This window comes from Perca flavescens, chromosome 1, assembly GCF_004354835.1.
Source record: "Perca flavescens isolate YP-PL-M2 chromosome 1, PFLA_1.0, whole genome shotgun sequence".
Lineage (NCBI taxonomy): Eukaryota > Metazoa > Chordata > Actinopteri > Perciformes > Percidae > Perca > Perca flavescens.
In genome coordinates this window covers 35,526,563-35,547,509 of record NC_041331.1, presented here as the reverse complement: position 1 = coordinate 35,547,509, position 20,947 = coordinate 35,526,563, and the positions used below count along the sequence as shown (strand labels likewise).

General features: G+C 41.2%; 1 protein-coding gene across 1 annotated transcript in view; it reads right to left on the bottom strand.

The window, feature by feature from the left end:
- LOC114561159 (transcription initiation factor TFIID subunit 4) overlaps positions 1-20,947 on the bottom strand; it is an 89,230-nt gene that overhangs the window by 16,148 nt on the left and 52,135 nt on the right. The window contains exon 13 of the mRNA XM_028586937.1: positions 11,040-11,162. Within this exon, the coding sequence (XP_028442738.1) occupies positions 11,040-11,162 (123 nt within the window). The remainder of the gene's footprint in view (positions 1-11,039; positions 11,163-20,947) is intronic.

Below are 20,947 nucleotides of genomic sequence, written 5' to 3'. Positions count from 1 at the left end.
TGAAAGCCAGAAAAGAGCCTCTCCCAGTGGGAGACTAAAAGAAAAAAATAACTTCTGGGCATTGTAGTAAAAAGCTTAGAGTGGAATAAATAGGATAGTTAACAGCAGTAGTTGTTAGGGGTGGGAATGATCAACTCACTGATTGATTTATCACAGGCTGCTGAACCAGTCAACGATATATTCTCTAGTCATAATCAGAATTTGACCTCAATAGTCCAAAAAGTACCCATTACTTATCGATTGCAATTAACATTCTGGCCATACAATTAAATTGCCGGGTCATGTGAAGTGGTTATATATTTATTTTACATATAGTTATATAACTTAAACATGCCATGTTTAACCATTGTACAGTATAATTAAAATATCAAGGGTTCACTTCCAATGACGTTTCCACATATATTATTAAAGACATCAAGGGTATTCGTGAAAAGAATCAACCACTGCAAAAGTATGTGTATACTATACAAAATAAATCCTGTTTTTGACAGAAAACTGGAAGACGCAAACTGCTCGTGATAAGCTACGGTGCAGTAAATGCAAAGATGGTGCCCCATTATTTAGTATTGAGTTTTAAGCAGAAATCTGCTGCTTACAGGATGCTAAATATACACCTCCTGTGCAATGAAAAGTCCTGATTCAGATTCTGGAAACTCAAACTACTCTCTATGTTGGCATTTCTGCCATCTAGTTGTAGTATTTTGCCTACTCCGTACATATTACCACCTCCCCTCCGCCCTCCTTGGCATTCTTCTGGCACCCCACCCCCCTGCCAGCACCTAATGAAAGATCTTTTCCTTTTTCACCCCAGGCTCAAACCTTGACAGCTGACAATGGAGCTGACATCAAACTTATAGTTAAAGGAAAACTAACTTAAATACATAGTGACAACAAGATGCACATCTCCCTGGTAATGCCATGGCGCTGTTCTGCACAAAGCAATCAGGGTTAAATCTAAAAGGCATCGCAGGAGGTCCTATAAAAAAAAAACGACAGTAAGTCACACAAAGACACAGGAGTTTCTTAAGTGAGCCATAACAGAAAGAACTCTCCGGGCTCTCCAGGGCTTCACCATGTAGGTTTCAGAGGCTCCGTGTTGACAACTTCATTAGCAGCGCCCGCGCTCTAAAACTCTCAAGTCGTTCAACATTACCACATGTTAAGACTAAGAATTCGGAGGCTCCGAGTTTCCTTCTCCTCCAGGATGGAGGAAACACAAGTAGGCACAGAACGGCAAAACAGTGATTGAGGCGTTTTTTTTTTTCTGCCTATCCCTATGAGTGGTGAAGGCGTAGGATGAGGAGAGTGGGTTTGCACAGTGCGGTATATAGCACAGCATGGGGCCCAGGATGTTAGGCTGTCCCCATGTCCCTGGCCAGCAGGCTAGCTAGAGAGCCAGCCATTATCAGCTTGCCTCCTTAACAGCGAGGCGGCGAGAGGGAAAAAAGGCAGCAAATTTCATTCTTCAGAAATTTAATTATATCAAGATTAACAAGGGAGGTAATTAATTTCTTTAAGATGGGTATCTTTTAAGTTCCTGGGGCTCAACTTTGTTGTCAAAACTGTATATTTAACCATTATTTCAGGGCAAAGTTTTAAAGGCAGAAATGAGGGGGATCACTACTTTGCCATAAATATATGAGGATATATCAAAGGTTCTAATCTAAATAGGGAGATTACAGTGTTAACATTAATGTTCATTTTAGAAATTTCAACAATGAATCATCAAAAATGGGTTGCATCAACTACATTTAAAATAATTTCCTAAATTTATAGTCATGATGGATTTTTCTTTTAGCTTAGACTGAGCCCTTACATCCTTAGCCTATTGTGGATAGGTATAGCAGTTTAAGTTGGAGCTCAAGGTTGAAACCTAAGACCACCAGGTGGACCACGAGCCCATCCAGGACTTGTGTTCTAGGCTTTAGTTTAAGTGAATACTGTTTTCTCTCTTCAGGGCGACTGGGGATTTATTGTCGTAATGCAGATTGATTTATTAATTTAGATGGAGCCCCATCAGCTAAATACAATTCATCAATATTCACTGATGTACCACCGATACTTTTCAATCTAACTTTATGCAATAGTAAAAAATCTATATTTTCTTTTATGGTCTGATTGGTATATGGTGGATCCACCTTTGGTATGTAGGAAGCTTCTCTCCCTCACTGAGAATGTTTAAATACTTTTTATTTCTTTAAGTGTGACTAACTAGAAGATTTAACCTAAATGAGTGATGGAACATGGACAGCCCACGTATCTGTGTTACTGATCTTGGAAGATCTTTAAGCCCCTTTCCATGAATGAATACATTAAAGCCAGTGATGCTTAGTCAAGTTGACAGGTAGCATATATTTAAGACCCAACAGACGATCATGGCTGCTACAGTACTGTATCTTTTCTGCTCTCTCAAGCTATACATATTTGTGCAGGGAGCGAGATACAAACATGTCAGAAAGTCAATTATTTTCTTTTTACGCCTCACATCTGTTTTACAGTGGAGAAACATCAGACCAAGCCACACACCCATAAACTGAGACATAAACTTGCTGATTACGAGAATAGAGACAGTGGTGCTATTCAGGGATTCTCTTAAATCCCAACATACAACTCCATTTGTCTAAGTCTCAGTCTAAGTCTTGTCATGTGTGACATCTGACTTTTAGGATGTAAAGAAAATGTGTTTTTTAAGCTGCCTAGTATCTTTGTGAGGTCATGTTAACTGCATGGTTCTATGGATGGCAATACTGGTTGCTTTGTCAGCCACTTTGGTCAAGGCAACTGTTCGTAGCTCACTGGTTGGAGCGCGTACCATTAAGGCTGAGTCCTTACCTCACTGGCATGGGTTTGAGTCCAACCCAGTGCCCTTTGCTGCAGGTCTTCCCCTCTTTTGCCCCCTATCTAAATAAAGCATAAAAACGATACGTGACATCGTCGCTCTCCTCACTTTCCCTCTAACACCAGCATGAGGTTGACATATTTGGTTTTTAGTTAAATATTTCGACAACTGATGGGTAGATTGTCATGACATTTGGTGCACATTTATGTGCCACCTCAGGATGAATTGTAATAACTTTGGTGATTTACTGACTTTGCATCTAGCGCCAATCTGACTTCAAACTGTTATTTTGTTCAATGCTTTGGTAAATGACTAAATGCCTTTTTGAATCAGTGTGCTTGAGGAAACGCATGCACAACTTATGGCATCCCTATGAGCTTCAGCTGTACTTTGGGTTTACTGCTGACCAGTGATGCCACGTAACGCGTTACTAGTAACGCGTTACTCTAATCTGAGCACTTTTTTCAGTAACGAGTAATCTAACGCGTTACTATTTCCAAACCAGTAATCAGATTAAAGTTACTTATCCAAGTCACTGTGTCACACTCTGTGCTGGTGGCGACAAAGTGCTATCTAGCTACAAAAACACTACGTCAACTTAGAAGAACCATTTGGAGTCGCAGCACTGCAGTCAAATTTACAGAGCAAGTCCCAGCAGGTGGAGCGAAGCAGAGAGCAGGAGGTACCCCACCACCCAAACAACAAAAGCTGGACTTCGGTGCAAAACCAGTAAGTGGAGAGTTGAAGAAGTTGGTCGGGCAGTAGGCCTATGTTGTAGGGGAAATGCTGCCCTTAAACACCGTTGACTCGCTCTCTTTCGTGCCATAATAAACCAGATCCTACTACTGGTAATGCCGAGCTGCCTCACAGTAAACCGGTTGTCATTTTTATGTTGAGGCTGTAGGGGTGTTGTCGGCAGCTGCTGCATGTAACTAATAAAGTAACTTGTAATCTAACTTCGTTACTTTTAAAATCAAATAATCTGTAAAGTAACTAAGTTACTTTTTCAAAGTAACTGTGGCAACACTGCTGCTGACACACTAAACTTACAAGGTGAACATGGTAAACATTATACCTGCTAAACATCAACATGTTAGCATTGTCATAATGACCATGTTAGCATTTAGCATTTAGCTCAAAGCACTGTTGTGCCTGAGTAGTGTGGCTGTAGACTCCTAGTCTCATTAACTCTGGAAGTTACTATTCATGGTGACATTTAAGTGGAAGTTGATGTTATTTGCAGTTTTAGCTTGGATTTACTTCTTTATTGAATTGGTATTTGCCATGAATGCTTTATATCAAAATGCTAATTTGACATTATCAAAAGCCATACTAGAACAGTGTGCTCCAGGTCTTATCTTTTCAAGTCCTGCCTTAGTTGTCCTGTCCATGAGACACTGGTTTGAGCTTTGAGTTGGCTGATGTGAGAATCCTTCATCCACATGCCAGAATGTATTAATATTAATGAATCAATCTATCTATTAATTAATATATATAAAAGCAATTGATTAATGTGTGTTACACTGTGTGTTGTAGCTGTAGTAAGTAACGATAATTAGTTAACAAATGGAATGTGTCATTTTAATTGTATTATAATTATGTTGAAACCGCCTCATTTTCAGGTATTTCAGGTCATATTTTGTTCTATTTATGACATCTGTGTTACATATTTTGTGCATTCAATATATAACTAAATGTGGATAACTGTATTCCAGATAAAAGTAGAAAAACACAAATGTATTTATCTTTTCACGTTTATGCTATAGTTGTATTTTAAATGCTTTAACCCACAGACCATAGTGTGATAACCACTGGTGGGTACTACTGTGCAGGGGAAGGGAAAGTTGGCAAAGTGCACTGTGTTAAAGCTCTAAGAACGCATTGGCATCTGGCCAAGGAGCCCCTGTAACCATTCTGAAGACTTAACTCTGTCTCCTTTGTGTCCTCATTGGAAACACAGAATTGCCTTGAGAAGTAAAGTCAAACTAATATTACAATCTTCTTGACATTATGAAACCAATAGCAGCCTCTCTGTGCCCTCTATAATTATATTTATGCAGTATTTAGAGAAGGGGAACCCATACAGGAATCCTTATGCTTCATTACAACCTGATATAAGTCATGCTAAAGTCATTGCATTCTCCTTCACATCCCACCCTGCATTACTTAAGTGGTGAAAAGAATACATAAAAACAACAATGGCTAATCGGGGGTTAATGTCAATGCATCCAGTGGATTTAAGATAAGCCTCCATATTGTTAAGAGCAACATGAAAACTTAAAAAAAAGAAGGTGACGTTAGCTGTCTTTGCCCCTGAAAATTCCCAGTATGCATTTGGACATGGAGAGGAGTAAGTGGAAAGTAGGAAGGAGGGATGTTGTGGTATTAAAAACAGGAGGAGTACTGTAGTATATATGTAGATGTAGTGAGTACTGTATACTCATACATTACTGCACTTTTCCTACTGCACCAACATGCAGGCCAGACTTTTCTAAACATATATTATCCTCAACAGATTGTGGGCAGAGAAAGGAAAAAAAGATGGAAAAGAAGAAAAGATTGGGGAGGCGGAGCGAGTGGTTTCCTCCACGCTGTCCCTTCTACTAGCATTCAGTTGGCCAGTCTCTTTCTTAACCAAACAGCCTGGTTGGTCTTAGTCCTCTGAGTCCTTACGCCCCCCCCTCCAGCTCTGGAAACCTCGTGCTCTGCGAGCTTCCTGTTTGTCTGGTTGAAGACCTGGCCGTTTTTACTCCCAGGCGGCACACTGGGAGGGACGCAGGAGAAGGAGAAGAAGAAAAGCACAAGAGAGAAGGACAGAGGGGAGGTTGGCGGGGAGAAGGCAAAGGGAGAGACACTGAACGCTCCCGAGTTGGGATTGATTTACTTCATTAACCGAGATTACAAGTTTAACTTACAAACCAGAGGTCAAAATTTCTCATTAACAAGGGGACCGTGGAGAACCTCGGGGCTTGGAGACCACTCTTATTACTGACTACACATTTCAATCTGTCTTTGATGTTCCATGTCTGCCTTTCTACCCCCTCTTTCCCCCTCCTATTTTTTGGCAGCGAGGTTGATTTTAATTGTAGCTATAGAACAGAGCATAGTTTGCCTGTAAGCCAGCCTCCACATCTGTAGTGAGTGCAGCTTTAGTGATATTGGGTGCAGTCCATAGCTCGGGGCTAATTTTAATGGTCCCCCCCACACTCCCCTCCCTCCCTCCCTCCTTCATTGGAGACTCAGATTGTTTTCCACGTGATTCCTGTTAATTTAGCTGGAGGAAAGGGCATCAGTTTTCCTTGTGCTTTTCCCCCTCTCTCCCTATGCCTCTCGCTCTATTGCCTCACTCCTTCTTTCTGATCTACAGCCTCAAAGAAAGAAGGTGAAATGAATTCAAATGGAAAAATAGACTGTGCTCACTATTAAATCGCTCGCCTACCTTTGTCCCTTGCATTGCGCGTGGTCGAGATGGATAGGAGATAAGGCAGTGTGGCTGCACAAACTGGGGCAATTTAGCTGATATTGTTGCTTTTACGTCAACAAACAAAGCTCTTGCTTTGATGTGATAAATGGCCTGAGTGCCGGGATGATAACTCTGAGCTCATAAATTGTGTCAAGGATGTTTCAAAGCTCTGAGCATGTGTAACACTGAGAGACGTGCGTTGAGGCACATTTTACATCGCAGAACCTTAGATGTACTGAGGAGTCTACCCTATCTGGATTTCATAAGCTAGCAACACAGAAGCCACACAGTTTAGTCAAGATGCACCAAATGGGAAGAGAGGAGATCATAAGACACAAAATTCAAGTGTTCAAGTGTTAAAATGATGTTAAATCTGTGAAAGGATATACAGGGTGTGAAGGAATAATCATCACAGACTGTCCTCTATCCCCAATCCAATGAACTAAAATCCATTTTTATCTCTTCTCTGTACAATATACACATTAGTGTCCACATATTCAAGCAAATGTTTGGAGGGCATAGGAGCCTTCGTCACATTTCCATCCTCCTTCATCTGCCCTTTGTCACTGCACTTCATCCCTCCACCTTCTTCAAGGTAGCTCACCCTTGACTTTTGTGCTGAACTTCAAAAGCCTGTGTGTGCTGATTGGAGGGTCTGGGCTGCGGGATCAGGACTATTGAGCTGGAGGGGGGTTTGCAGTGTCTGTGCTTGTGCGGCCCCTGCCTGTGCAGTGACCCACCGCTGGGGCCACAGCAGGCTCTCTTCCAGAGAGCCAGCCAGCCAGCAGCCCCAGCCATTGGCTCCTTGGAACTAATCCACCCTGCGGAGCCCTGTAAGGCCCCCTTTGTTCCCTCCTGCAGACTAAGATCAGGCTGGAGACAGACACCCCAGTCTTGACTGGCTATCGGTTTCACAGCCCGTGGCGATCCACATCCAGGCACAGGCACAGGCCCAAGCCCCGGCCAAGCCACCATCAAATTAAAGGTGGGAGAATGGGGGCTGGGGGTTGGGTTTGGGGGAATGGAGCGAAATTGTGTCACCTGAATTCCGTCACAGTGTGAACATGGTGGAAAGTTGGTCTGATGAGGAGAACAAGCAGGAGGGAAGGAATATTGAAGAGGAGGATTTCAACAGGAGCTCTGCCTCTCGGTGAACAGAGCAGGATCTCAACGAGGCCATTATCTGGCTCCTAATGTGAGCTCTGGCACAGCACTGAAGGGCTGCCTTTGTCTGGGATTAATGCGGAAAGCTCAGGATGCGATGTCAGAGGGAAATAATCAGCATGGGCCCTTCATAACGTTGGCTGCTTGTGCTCCTGGCCAGGGCCCCCCGGCTCATTTCTGTGGAGATGAAATCTATGACAAGCCCCTCAGTGAAGCTAAGAGCAGGCAACAGTCCAGTAACACCCACAGGCCTCCAGGCATCCTGTGACCCCCTTAGAAAAGTCACATTCACTTTGCTCTGGAGAAGGGAAAGAGAACGCCGCAGGCGCTTCCAGCCCATGTGAAATGAAGAAATGTGAGGAGGTGAAAACGAAGTGAAAATAAGTTAAGATTCCTCCTCCGCCCTCTCTGCAATCACTCCAGAGGAGGGGCACACTGTGACTTCACTTCATTATGCCCCTCTAATTAAACACAAAGAGTACATAAAAAAGAGGATAACATAGAAAAAAGCATAATGTATATTCATGTTAATGTTGTGTTTTGCATTTGGGAAAGCAGTTTGAGAAAGCAGCTTTTTTTTTGGTTAATGCAGCAGAAGGTCGCAGGCTAATAGCCATCAGGGTAAAACATTCTGAAAGAGGTTGGCACTGCTCTCAAGGACCAGAAGTAATGCTTTTATTTTGTTATTTATGCTTTTACTATGCTCCTCTGCAGAATATTGCTGCTAAGCGAAGGATGTGAAGATGCAACTCGATAAGCAGGTTATTAAAATGACCAATTGACATTCAAAATTCAGGCTTATTTTAGATTCATCATATTTACAGATGAATATGTGGAAGTCAAATGTTTCTCCTGCTGCCTCAAGGAAAATGTGACTTGGTACAGCAACTGTGGATGACTTCATGTGTTACCCTGTGCTGGAGAAATATGATACTCAAGTCACTGCTTTTCCTCAAACAGTAGACGGTCCATTATAAGAACACAGTTCAGCTTAATTAAGAACAGACTAGGCAAGTCACCATGCTCTCTACGCACATATTTTCTACCATATTCATCACATTCGCCAACTTAAATTGTGGAGAATGGATTATTAGACAGATTCCTTAACTTGGCTAATGCTTAACAGGTTAAGACTGAAGAGGGTGTGTGGTATTATGACTCTCAAAACTAAAGCTGTGGGGGAAGGGAGACCAACAAAGAACCCTGTCCACAGAACAAACCCACTCCCTTGTGCCTCCAGAAAGGTATTTGGTTCGTGACTCTAATCAGAGATTTCAGATTTGTTCATCTTCATCCACTTTGTAGATGAATAAACATGAGAACAAAGGTTCAGAGGGCTAAGCACTGTGTCGCAAACCCACCAGTGCACTTCACAGCTCCCTCACCACACAACCTCAGTTGTGGATTCACACAATCGGCTCAATTCTGTGGAAATAAGAACACCAAAATGATACTGAATTCTCACTCAAATCGGTGATCTGTGGCCACTCAAAATGTAAACATGAATGCATTAAATATGTAATGAAATGAAGACGAGGCATCTGCTTCACCTCATCCAAGGGCATAATTTTGGGTTCAACTTTGGGGGGGGGGGATTTCCACTTCTGAGCAAAATGGAAATTTTTAACATAACAGACACAACATTTCCTGCATTCTGGTGAATTTTTCTGCAACAATGTGTGCCTTTTCCGCATGAAGTTATGGTGCAAATGTCTTTATTTATGTAAAGGAAAATTATAATAGGTTTTTGGGGGGTTACACTGGCCAGTTTTGATTATTGGGGGGGTTGTAACCCCCCCATCCCCCCTGTAAATTATGCCTATGATCTCATCTGAGTTATTATCATTCATTTATATAATTTCACTTGGTCACCTGGATAGTAAACTATGTTAATGCAGGAAGAGAGCAACACATTGACCAGCCCATGTGAATGTCACACATCACCCAAAAAAAGGAGGTAATTACTGGATATTGGAACACTGCTATGGTGGTCTCTGGACAATATTTGTCATTGTTTTGTGGTGTTAATGGATATCCAATAATAAATATACATACATTTGCATACAGCAAGCAAATATGTCCACTCCCATGTTGATAACATTAACACATTAACATATTAAAGGGTTATTTGTCAAGTATTGACCTAATAATAATATAAAGAAACTTGTACGTCGTTCAGGATTCTGTATCTACTAATTTTAATTACAGTGTAATCTGAAAATCTTTGCTACGGCCTGCCATGAGATTCTGTTGACCAATAAACTTAAGCCTAGAGGTGTAAAGTTGTGTGTTACTAAAACTGTACACAAAACATACATGGTCTGGAAAGTATAAAATTGGCCATTCATTTGGGTGTTAAAATGGTCATAATGACAGACCGGCTGTACTAAGGCAGTACTGTAAGTTTAGTTCTGATTTGGGGACAAATGGTGTAATGAGATGTGCTGCTGAACACTGATATTAGAATTAATGTACAAGAATTCATGACGATAGCTATTAGGCAGATAAATAAAATAGGCACAGAAATAGAGTGGGTAAACAAAAGTTCCAAACAAAAAGTATGCTAAATTATCAGGAAGTAGTGGGGAACAGCTAGCCAAAAAGCAGACTGTCTGTATATTGGCTAGCAATTAGGACTGTTTTTTTCCTAATCTCTAACTACAATACCACAGCCTATTAAAGATTATTGATTATTTGTCCTTGCAGCGATGTCGGTCACTGCACTTAAGGTAATAATGTAAGGAAGTATTTCTGACTAGCACAAACCTTGACCTACAGATGCATGACAAGTTTGGAGCATGACTGAGACGGCCTAAAGTCTCTTAACAAAAGCACAGTTATTCGAGTCAGGAGAATATCCTGCATTAAAAATAAAAACAAAATTTCAAAGTCAGTGTCATGCTTAAGAGGAGTAACAACCTTCAACCTTCCAGCAGCTGGAATTGGAAACCACTGCTTTACCTGCAGCGATGGATTTCTATTTCTTATTCACGTTGTTAGAGATAGATATTCAGTGACTCATTTTTTTGCATATCTAGCAACCATCCATGTTTGAACTTACTACAGTCAGGGATGACAGGGCCATGAAAATTACCATTGAAAGCTGTCTACACAAAAAAAACACTGTAAGAAAAAAAAGAAAAACCGGAGAAATACATGATCTTGGATTACAGTATGCAGAAAACCCCGTTGGTAGGTTGTCATGTTGTTTATTATTATAATATCAGCAGTAGGCTGGTAAGACAGCAGAATCAAAGTCAGATAATGTGATGATTAGTAAGGCCAATATGTCACCATCACAAATGCACTGAAAAATACATTGTCAGAAAGATTACTACAAAAGTTTATTGTGTGTATTGTCTTTAATGTGATGTTGTAAATTGTATTGTCACAAGACAGATTATAGGACCCCAGGAAGAATAGCTTTTAGCTTATGCTGAAGCTAATGGGGATCCCAAAAAAAACAAAAAAAGTTAATGGTGAAAATGTTGTTGAGGGTAGATATTAAGTCAACACTAGCAACTGGATATGGAAAAAAGGATAATATAGTCATTCGACGCGTCTAGTTCTTACCTCGGTCCCTGATGGGGTGTTCCCTGGTGAATCCATTTTACGTTTTTTGCGGGGTCCGATGGCGGCTAGTGCTGTAAGGTTGGCATCTCGCTGCCTCATCTGTGCCAGTTCCTGTTGTTGCATCTGGTGAAGACAACACAAAGATTAGAAAATAACCGTGCCCTCTACACTACAGGTGGTTTAGCGTTGCCCCAGTATTATATGCCTCTGTTTGGGTTAGTAAGTACTTCATGTACAAGGTATCAATATATACAAGTGCAAACCTGACAATTTAATGTGCATTTATTGTCTCTAAACAAGAAGTGCATATTTACTACCCTTCATTAATGCATAAATCTATAACATGTCCTGTATGTGGTGGCTTTCAATACGTCAAAGCCTCAGTCTGCATTAAACCAATCTCGGAACCTATCAGCTATCTCGGGGCAAGGGCCAATATTTCGTGGGTTCAGTGTGTAACCAGTGGATATGAGGGCCAAGACTTCTCCTTCCGTTCGGCGGTCATTGTTTACAGTCTGATTAGCAACTTGAGACCCGAGAATGGAGTTTGATGTATGATAGGATTTCTACGACCAGATTATTTCTTTGCATGAGAATGCAGATAAATTAATAAAAAGCTAAATATAGCCGATGGGTTCCAAGATTGCATTACAGCCAATGCGTTCTGCCTCTTTTGCAACCAAAGCATGCTCAAACGTGATTGGTCAGTACTACTCAGACTACAAACAAACTACAAACGGAAACCAGAACGCTTTCCAAAATCATGTCTTGTCGCTTATAGATTCTCCATTCACATGCTGATTTTTTATTTTAGAGATTAGCATTAAATAAATACATAACAAACTGTCCTAATGTAGCTTTTTTTAGTAGCACTAATGGTCCCAACTACTGTATTACTGTGTTTTTTAACCACATAAAGGTGCACCATGACAATTACTTTTAGCCACACAAGTGACCCCAACATTTTAATTTCAGATTTTAAGAGCATTTGCTACCAAAACATTTCACATTTTAGAACACATTTTAGAGCATTGTAAGACTTGGTGAGAATGAATGAGAAACGAAACAAGATTAGGATCAAATGTAGAAGTTGAAATATACGTCTGTAAGAGAGAAAGACGTCCCTCTTCTTCTTTTTACCAGTCCATCCATGTGTTGTTTTAGCTCTACTGAGCCAAACAAAATGGAAGCCTGCTGTCAGCCATTAACAGAGCTGCTGTCAAATATCGAATGTGTGTGGGTGTGCGTGTGCAGTCACGTGGTCCCATTGTGATTTTTGCAGTTTGTGATATAAGGGTGAGGTTGTGGGGAGGCACTGCCCAAGGTAATGTCATGTCTAGCCACAGGGCTGAGGGGAAACCAGCATCGCTGGGAGCTGCCCTTTCTATTGGGTGGATGTGTGAGGGCCTGGGGCCATGGCACAGAGGGTGTCAGCACTCCCTCCAACATGCAAACACAGTACACACACACACACACACACACACACACACACACACAGTACACACACACGTGCCTATCAATCTTGGCCACAGCACAGGGAATGCCTACCCACCAGCTTGCCTGCGTGCCTGCCCGCTGGGGGAGAGAGGCCTGGGTTGAAGCGAACAGGGACAATCAATGTGCGCTTTCATGTCTTTCATGTTCTTTTATGTTATCTCTCAGCATGTGTGCGATGGGCGCTGGTGTTTGTGTGAGGCACGTATGTTGTCTGATCGGGGGAAAATTTCATGTTACTTTCAGATGGCGCTCTGTAAAAAGGTTGCTTTGGTGTATAAAGTCTGATCTAAAATGTGCATGCAGTTGCCTCTGATTTTTTCCTAAAACCCCCCCTGGGAAGGCATGCCCTTTAGGGTGTTGCCACTTCACATTTAGCACGGCGGAACTGTTGAAAGATTCAAACACGCTGACAACACAAGTAGGGGGAAATAATAGCAGTAGTACCAACCAGCTGAATATCTAAAATCCCATTTATTTGTCCATTTTTAAAACAGATGGTGGTAAAAATGTATACACTAGTTAAAACAAATACTAATTAGTGGCAATGGTACGGACAAGTCCATGCAGTGATTTGAGTCGGGGTTGAGACAGACACTGGGGATCGTGGCTGGATGTGGCTGACATGGTGGAGATGATTTTTTTGCCTGTCCACTTGGCAAATGTAGCGTTAAATGTTATCAATGCTAACCTTATTAGGCTTTGCCACAAACAACACATACATTTCTCCAGGCTTGACCTTAAAGAATCCTGCTGCAAAGTGAGCAGGGAGAGAGAGAGAGAGAGAGAGAGAGAGAGAGAGAGAGAGAGAGAGAGAGAGAGACAGAGAAAGAGAAAGAGGTCCGCTATCTCACTGATGGCACCAGGATGCCGGCATCTCTGCCTGGCAGTTGGCACCAGGCATGAGCTCCCAGCGCCCACAGCAACTGCCTGCATTTTCAGATTTATGACTGTATGATAAATGAAAACTTCATTTTACCATCTGCAACCCTCCAGTCTGCGTTTCCCGTCAGTAAAACGGCCGCCATGACACTGGGAGACTGATTTCTGATTTCAATCTGGTGCCACTATGCCGAGTCTACCTTCCTTTAATGACTGCCAACTGATACAAGCCAGATTTGGGCCAGGCTTTGATCGATTTGTTGTGTCCTAACGAGTTGTTTCAACTACCGTTGAATTCAAACATTTACATAAAATGATGTTCATTTAGATAAACAAGAGAAGGTGTACAAATGATATGAAGTAGTAGCAGCACCTATGAAGGAATGTGGATACATTTTGCCTTCGGTTACAGTTCTTAGACTGCAGTCATTAACTGTCCTGAACTGTACAGGGTTTGTTGAAATTTAGTCATGAGGTGTTGGTCACTATTTACTCTGTATATGATTTTATGGTGTTAAGCAACTCCGCTGTTAAGAATGCCATCAATCTCTGTTAGCGAGTTATAACATGCCTCCACTCGTCCTCTTTACTTATGCTGTTTGTTACAGAATTTGATGATGATTTTACAGGTCGTACTCTTGGTTTATTAAATGATTTTGCAGTGTCAGCCACCATCTTTTAAAAAAAAAAAAGGAAATCAAAACTGTGACCTACAGGTACAAGAATGTCTCTCTACCTTCTAGACTACTATGTCGACAATGTTAGCCATAGGTACAATCACCGGCAAAAACTGCAAAGGTCACTACAGAGATTCATCCCAGACTGAAAGAATAACCAGCCGGCAGAGTGCGTACATTTGCCAGGTCCGATCAATGGTACCGCATAAATATTTGCTGTTCCAAAGTCACTTAAATACCAGTGCTTCCAGTCTGCCTGTATGCCCTTTTAAAGCAGGGAACTGGAACTTGTAAAGAAAAAATTATGAGCAAAGGTCAGGAGATGTAGAACATTTTCAAGATGCCCGACAGAATCAATCTGCAGCTTTGTTAGAACGAGGTTTCAGTCTGGACGCAAACATGTCAGCTGATGAAGTTATGGTCAGTGTGGGGAAATTGGAACTATGTAAATTTCTGGGAAACACTTGTAGCACTTACACAAAGCTCTCCTACAGATGTTGAGTGCTATGCTAAGTGTGTATCAGTTAACATGATGTGTAATGTTCAAGTGCAAACACTGAAGCTCTGAATCTTGTATTAATCAGATCAGGATCTGTTTTCATCAGAGCTCTCAGAATCACTCCTACTCTGAAATTTGATAACAGCTAAATATATATATATATATAAATATATATCTTGGATTAAGATTCTACACAAACTCTCTGTAAGAAGTAAAAGCTCTACTTTGATAGAAAATTACATCACCCAATGTTTATGAAAGTAAATAAAATATAACATGAAATTACCCACAGCCCACCCCAAAAATACAATATTTGTTTTCTAGCTATGTATCTTAAATACACTTTAAAAAGATCCAGAACCTGGTTATCAAATTACATTCATCAGATTACTCGTGTCATGAAGTTATGTCCTGGGAGATTCTTCCAAAATCATATTTAAATAAGACTAAGACCTCCAGTTTAAGTGCACTGGATGTTAATATTTATCATCAGCGTAGACGGCTGGTTTGCACAGCTGTATCAGTACAGCTGGTGCTAACAAACTGAAAGGTTGAACTATGCAAAACAAAAGCTAAATAATGTTATACAACATAAGTAATATTTTAATTACTGGGCATGTTTTGGTTGCATTGTTATTTATATTATAACAAATGCATTTAACAGAGAAAATAATAAAACATGCATGAATTGGGCCGAATGTAAGCAACTAAAAATAATTCGATCCATTTAGCTAATTGTTACCCAGTGAACCACATCTTGAATGTTCAGAAGTCTAACTTTAAGCTCTGTGCCCTTAATAGATAAAAAAATGTCCATCATGACCCCAATGAAAAATAACAGGGCTTTTTTTCCTCAACACAGAAGAAAGAGAAGCATGTTTCCTTATGATGCAAAAATGTCCAAAAGACGGCAAGACCTTAGAGCGGTCTGATATGCTTGGAGTAAAAAGGGGGATGAGCTGCAGGAGCCATGATGGCCAACCTGCCGTTCTCCATTTTTGCTGTTTTTAACAAAAGGCTTTTCTCTCAATCTTCCCTCCCTCCCTTCTTCCCGCCTCCTGGCCTGAGGGGCTGCTCGCGGCCTCCCAGACGCTTACAGACAGATGTCCTTGGTAGAGCAGAACACGCTCTGCTTGACGTCACAAGCAGCTACAGGGCTGTGAAGGAAGCTACAGGGCTCTCTGCCCTGCAAAGACCACAGTATAAAAGCCAGACCGTGGGTTTTGAGTTGGTCTGTCTCTCCCCCTCCCCCTAGAGAGCCCTGGTCCAAGAGCACACAGCATGGAGCCTCTTAGTATACATAACATATGCCACTTTTTCGTGAATGCTTCTTCCCCTTAACAGCCTTGGTAGAGTGCATACATTTAACCTTCAAGCAAATCTCTTATCATGGCTCTGACCTTTGCACTGTGAGCCTATGGGTAGATCTATAGCAAATAATGGAAAGTGTTTTTTGGAGTACGTTTATAAGAACAAAGCTGAATCTAACTAAAAAACATTTGGAAACAAAACGGTCTCATTAAACTATGACTGTAACATGATTTTAGTTTGATACACAGCAACATTTTCAGCTTTAAACTAACTCTGCTGGTGTGTCTAAATACACACTACTAAGTGGTAGATTAACACCAATAAAGTTGATATTCATTGTCAGCAGTGTAAGAGAAAAGCTGAGCTTTAAATCAGTGGCTTGATTTACAACCATAAACCTAGAAAGGTTTATCTGCTGTCAGGTATTAGAGCCACGGTACAGACAGTTTCACTACCACTGGATATTTGCATCCCAACAGCTCGCTATAAGTCATCATCAATGTCAGGTGGAAGACAAAAAGTCTTGTTATTATCTACTGTAAAGCATGTCTGTCTTGTGTGGTCCTGGTGGCCTAGTGGTGTAAGACCCAAGGGGGTAAGCTTCGCTTCAGAACTCGAACCTCCTATGGCGCCATTTTGATGCTACAAAATGATCACCTCCCGTTAGCATTCCACTGACTGCCATTCATTTTGACGTAACTTTGACAACGAATAACTTTACATCTGAAGCGTTTAAAGACTATTTCTCCATTGTTCATTTCAAAAAGAAACACGACAATGTATAAAAGGCTCCATTACCTTGGACCTCACGTTATGGCTTCGTAGCAGACGTTTTTGTAAAAATAGGCTAACAATTGTGTCACATACTAGAGGAATTACCGTATAGTACAGGAGAAGCTCGCAGGCAGTTTCGACTTACATGAGCTGTTTAAGTTTAATTACTAATAACTAGTATTTTAGGTAGCAATAATTAACCTGTGCCCATGTTATCTTCTTACATATACCTACGCTCTCCGTCTCTGCAAGATTGGGAATGATTGAGATTTCTCTCGGCACAGCTACCAGAAGACTTCCAACTTTCAGACTGGTTGCTCACGTCACATCTACGTCGTCTCTCTCAGTTGGAGGCTGCGCAGTAACGCTCAGCGCTCACCAGAAAAGTGCTTCTAATATCCTCCACTGGTCTCCGTCCAGAGCAACGGGATCTCTTGGTCTATTCTTATATACTGTCTATGGTAAGACCATAGACTGTTAATGTGTAAGACACTGATGGTGTAATCACAATAACGGTGGTTCAAGTCCAACTGGGACAGTCGGCTCCCCTCATTTACTGTCACCTCTCTTGCAAATAAAGGCAACATTCTGCCAAACATTGTGCCTTCTAATGTCAAAAAAACATAACTTATACATTTCGGGCTGCATACAGACTGGTCACATGAACATGGGCAGAAAAAGAAAAAAAGAAGTACGTCCAGAAGTCCTGCAGTTATGCGGACACAGAAATAATTTTTTTTATGTTTCAACCACAACTACTTGTAACTCTGTAGGAGTGTTTAATACTTTATTAGTTTCAGCTATGCTAGCAGCATGGCTCTTGGAATGGCAATGTCGGTCTGTTGGTTGGTTCACCACTTTGGTCCAGAATGAAATATCTCTAACTATCTATCTAACTGTTGGATGAATTTCCATGACATTTTGCATTCACGGTCCCCAGAAAATAAATCCTTATGACTTTGACTTTCTCTAGCACCATAAAGATCACATTTACAGTTCTGAGTGAAACTTCTCACCAACTATAAGCTGAATTGTCATTTAATTTGGTACACAGACATTCTTGTTCCCACAGGATATATTGTAAGATCTTTGGTGAACTTCCATCTAGTGGCATCATCAGGTCAAAATTTTCAGAGCCAAATACTTTGGTTTATTAACAAATATCTGCAAAAATAATTACTTTTCCATCAGCCTCATCTGTACTCTGTTTTGGGGTAATTAGCAAATATTAGCATGCTAACTTGCTAAACTAAGATGGTAAACATAGTAAACATTATACCTAATAAATGTCAGCAGTTAGCATTGTCATTGTGAGCATGTTAGCATGCTGACGTCAAATATGCCTATGCACAGCCTCACAGAGCTGCTAGCATAGCTGTAGACTCTAGTCTTGTTTTCACTTAAATTGCCCATTATTAATTATTTGATAATGTAGAACTTGACTCAAAAAAAAACTAAATAATTTGTGCATATTGGTTGTAATTGGTTATGACAGCATTAGTCTATATCCACAACGTTCCACTTCCGGGATTGTTCAGGTGCTGGCGGAAATTCCGCCGGATTTCACTCTTTTCGACCAAATGTCCGTCACCTTCTGCTTTCTTGGTGTTGTAATTTTAAACTGAAGAGTATGGTTAACTTCTCCTCAGATCTCCGCAGAGTAAACTGAGACAGCTAGCTAGACTATCTGTCCAATCTGAGTTTTCTGTTGCACGACTAAAACAACTTTTAAGCGTACACATGTTCCACCAAAACAGCGCCGCCCAGGACGATTGTGATCGGTTTAAAGAAATGCCACTAAACCAGAGCATGTTTCTCTCCCATCACGGAATGCTGTGTGGACTAGACAGACCCTCCTCCGCAGCGCTGTGTAGGAAGGTCTGGCAATGCGAGACTATGACTGCATAAAAAAAATAATCTCAAACAAGTTCTTAGATTGTGTGTACGTCTGAGTTAAGATCAAATCTGTGTGTACAAATGTTTCATGAACGAGGCCCAGTGGAATTTTTCAGATGAGAGGGAAGATATTTTTCCCCGACTTCAATACCAATTTCGAATACCTGTATGTGAAACAAACCTTCTTTGTGTGTGTGTGTGTGTGTGTGTGTGTGTGTGTGTGTGTGTTTTTCCACTACTTCCCATGAGAGCGTGTGGACATTTTACGTACATTACGTGTTTTATGCATGTCTGTAATCCATGGATCTCATTCACCTGACACCCACATGGCCGACAGTATGTGAACATCTGGGAGGTGCATCTTGAGGCCTTTCTTCATGTGAAGTGCCTGGCAGTTAGTTTGCTGCAGGGCGAAGCACCATTTGCAGTAACCAATCAGGTTTTACTTCTCCATCTGCACTCAGACACTACAAAGAGACGAGTACAGCCCTGACCTGATAATGTAGGCAAGTCTTTGTGTTAAAACTGGATAGAGGCATGTATGACTTCATCACCAGAACTGAATAACTACAGATGGCAGTGTTCCTCAAGATACAATATTGAATATTAAAGTAATATATGATAATATACAGCATGTGTAATGTGTGCATGATGTGTTGCGAGCTCTCATGTCTAATTGTCCTTATAGGTATTGAATATATACAGTATATATGTATGCAATATACAGAATATGAGTCAGAGTCATATGCATTGATTCAAAGTGTGTTGTTTACAAGCCAAGTGTACCAGAATGTATTGACACCAAACATAATAACCTTTACTATATTTATCAGACACAACAATTAAAATAATTCTGCGCGCGCTATTGTGCTGATAGTGATCTTGAATAACAGATAATAAATCCGTTGAGATTGACAAAGTGCAATAAAAAGAGGGAGGGAAAATGCTTTGGAATTCTGTTTCATCATCTTTTTCAACACACATAACCCTCCTTAAATATTCAACTAAATCTGTTTGCGATTATATTATTTCACCTATGGAGATGAATTCAAAATACATGCATGTGCTAATAGTCTTGGCTGAGGGTGTTCCATTTCATCTGAAGCAGAGTACGTCAGAAGTGTTTCCAGGGCCAAGGACCAATTATTCAGAGCCCTCAGTCGTCCCTGGAGGTAAGGTCATTATGTGAGTGTCACTATCATGACCCTACGGTTCCTCTTTATCGGCAACTTATTTGCAGGAATTAAACCGTGGTGTGAAACACGTGGATACATTGAATGTGTCTAAAAGACTTTCCGGTGGAGTCTTATTTTTTATAAATAATTACATTTGAGTTACACATTTTGCCAAGGAACAGTGTTTAATGAAGAAGCCAGAAATCAGTGTTAAGCAGATTCTGACGGCCTCACACCAAAGCGTAAGGGCGACAGTGGTGATCATTAAAAATACTGCTTATCTAAGGGAAAATTTCCTACTTTAAATGTTCTCTCGCTTTGTCTCATTCTAAGCTGGCGTGCTTCGTCTAGCAGTCTTCTCTCTCCCTGTCTCTCTCTTTTTTTTTTTACATTTAGATTCGCCGCTCGTCACCTTCTATTGATCACGCCTAATTTGCATCCAGGAAAAGAGGAGAACTCAGATATTCACACTCCGAGAGAGGACGATGTCAATGATTTATTCATTTCTAAATCAAAAAAAAAAGAAGAAAAAAAAAAAAAGAGTGAAAGGTAGATGAGAAGGGGAATCTTCATAGGCAGCAGGCGACTTGCAGGCTCTGAGGCTGGGCTCCTCTTCCCCACACCGCCCCCAGGCACATGGTGTGCAAGTCCTCCTAATTAAGGTGAATCATGCTGCCGCTCTCTAATTAGCCAACATGACAATCTAATGGAAACATGCAGGCCGAGCTGGCACACTTAGCATCACCTCACAAAGACCCCCGGTACTGTCCTTCCCATGTGAATTCGACAAAAACGACAACTCAGATTTTAAATGGAAAAGAAGAGAAAAGGTGGAGCAGAGCGGTTCAGGGAAGTGTGTTTTTGGGAGAGGTCAGAAGGGAGAAGTTGGTGAGGCTGAAGTGTTTTTTCCTCCTCTCCCATCCTCTGTGTGCGGTGTTTGTTGCCTAATTGAAACGTGTCCTGCCTCCTGCCTCCCTCTCACTTATATCACAGGCACAGGAGGATGGCACCTCGCCACTAGCGTAGCTCAGCATGCCCAATTCCCCTGCCGCTTGAGTCCCAAGGAGTGCTCTGGCGCACAAAGAGAAAAGTGAACCTACAGGCTTGTACAGCGAGGAGACGGGTCGCTATCTCCCTCTGAGGCAAAAAAAAAAAAAAATCTCCTTTTTTTGTTGTTTTCTTTCTCATTACAGCACTTTG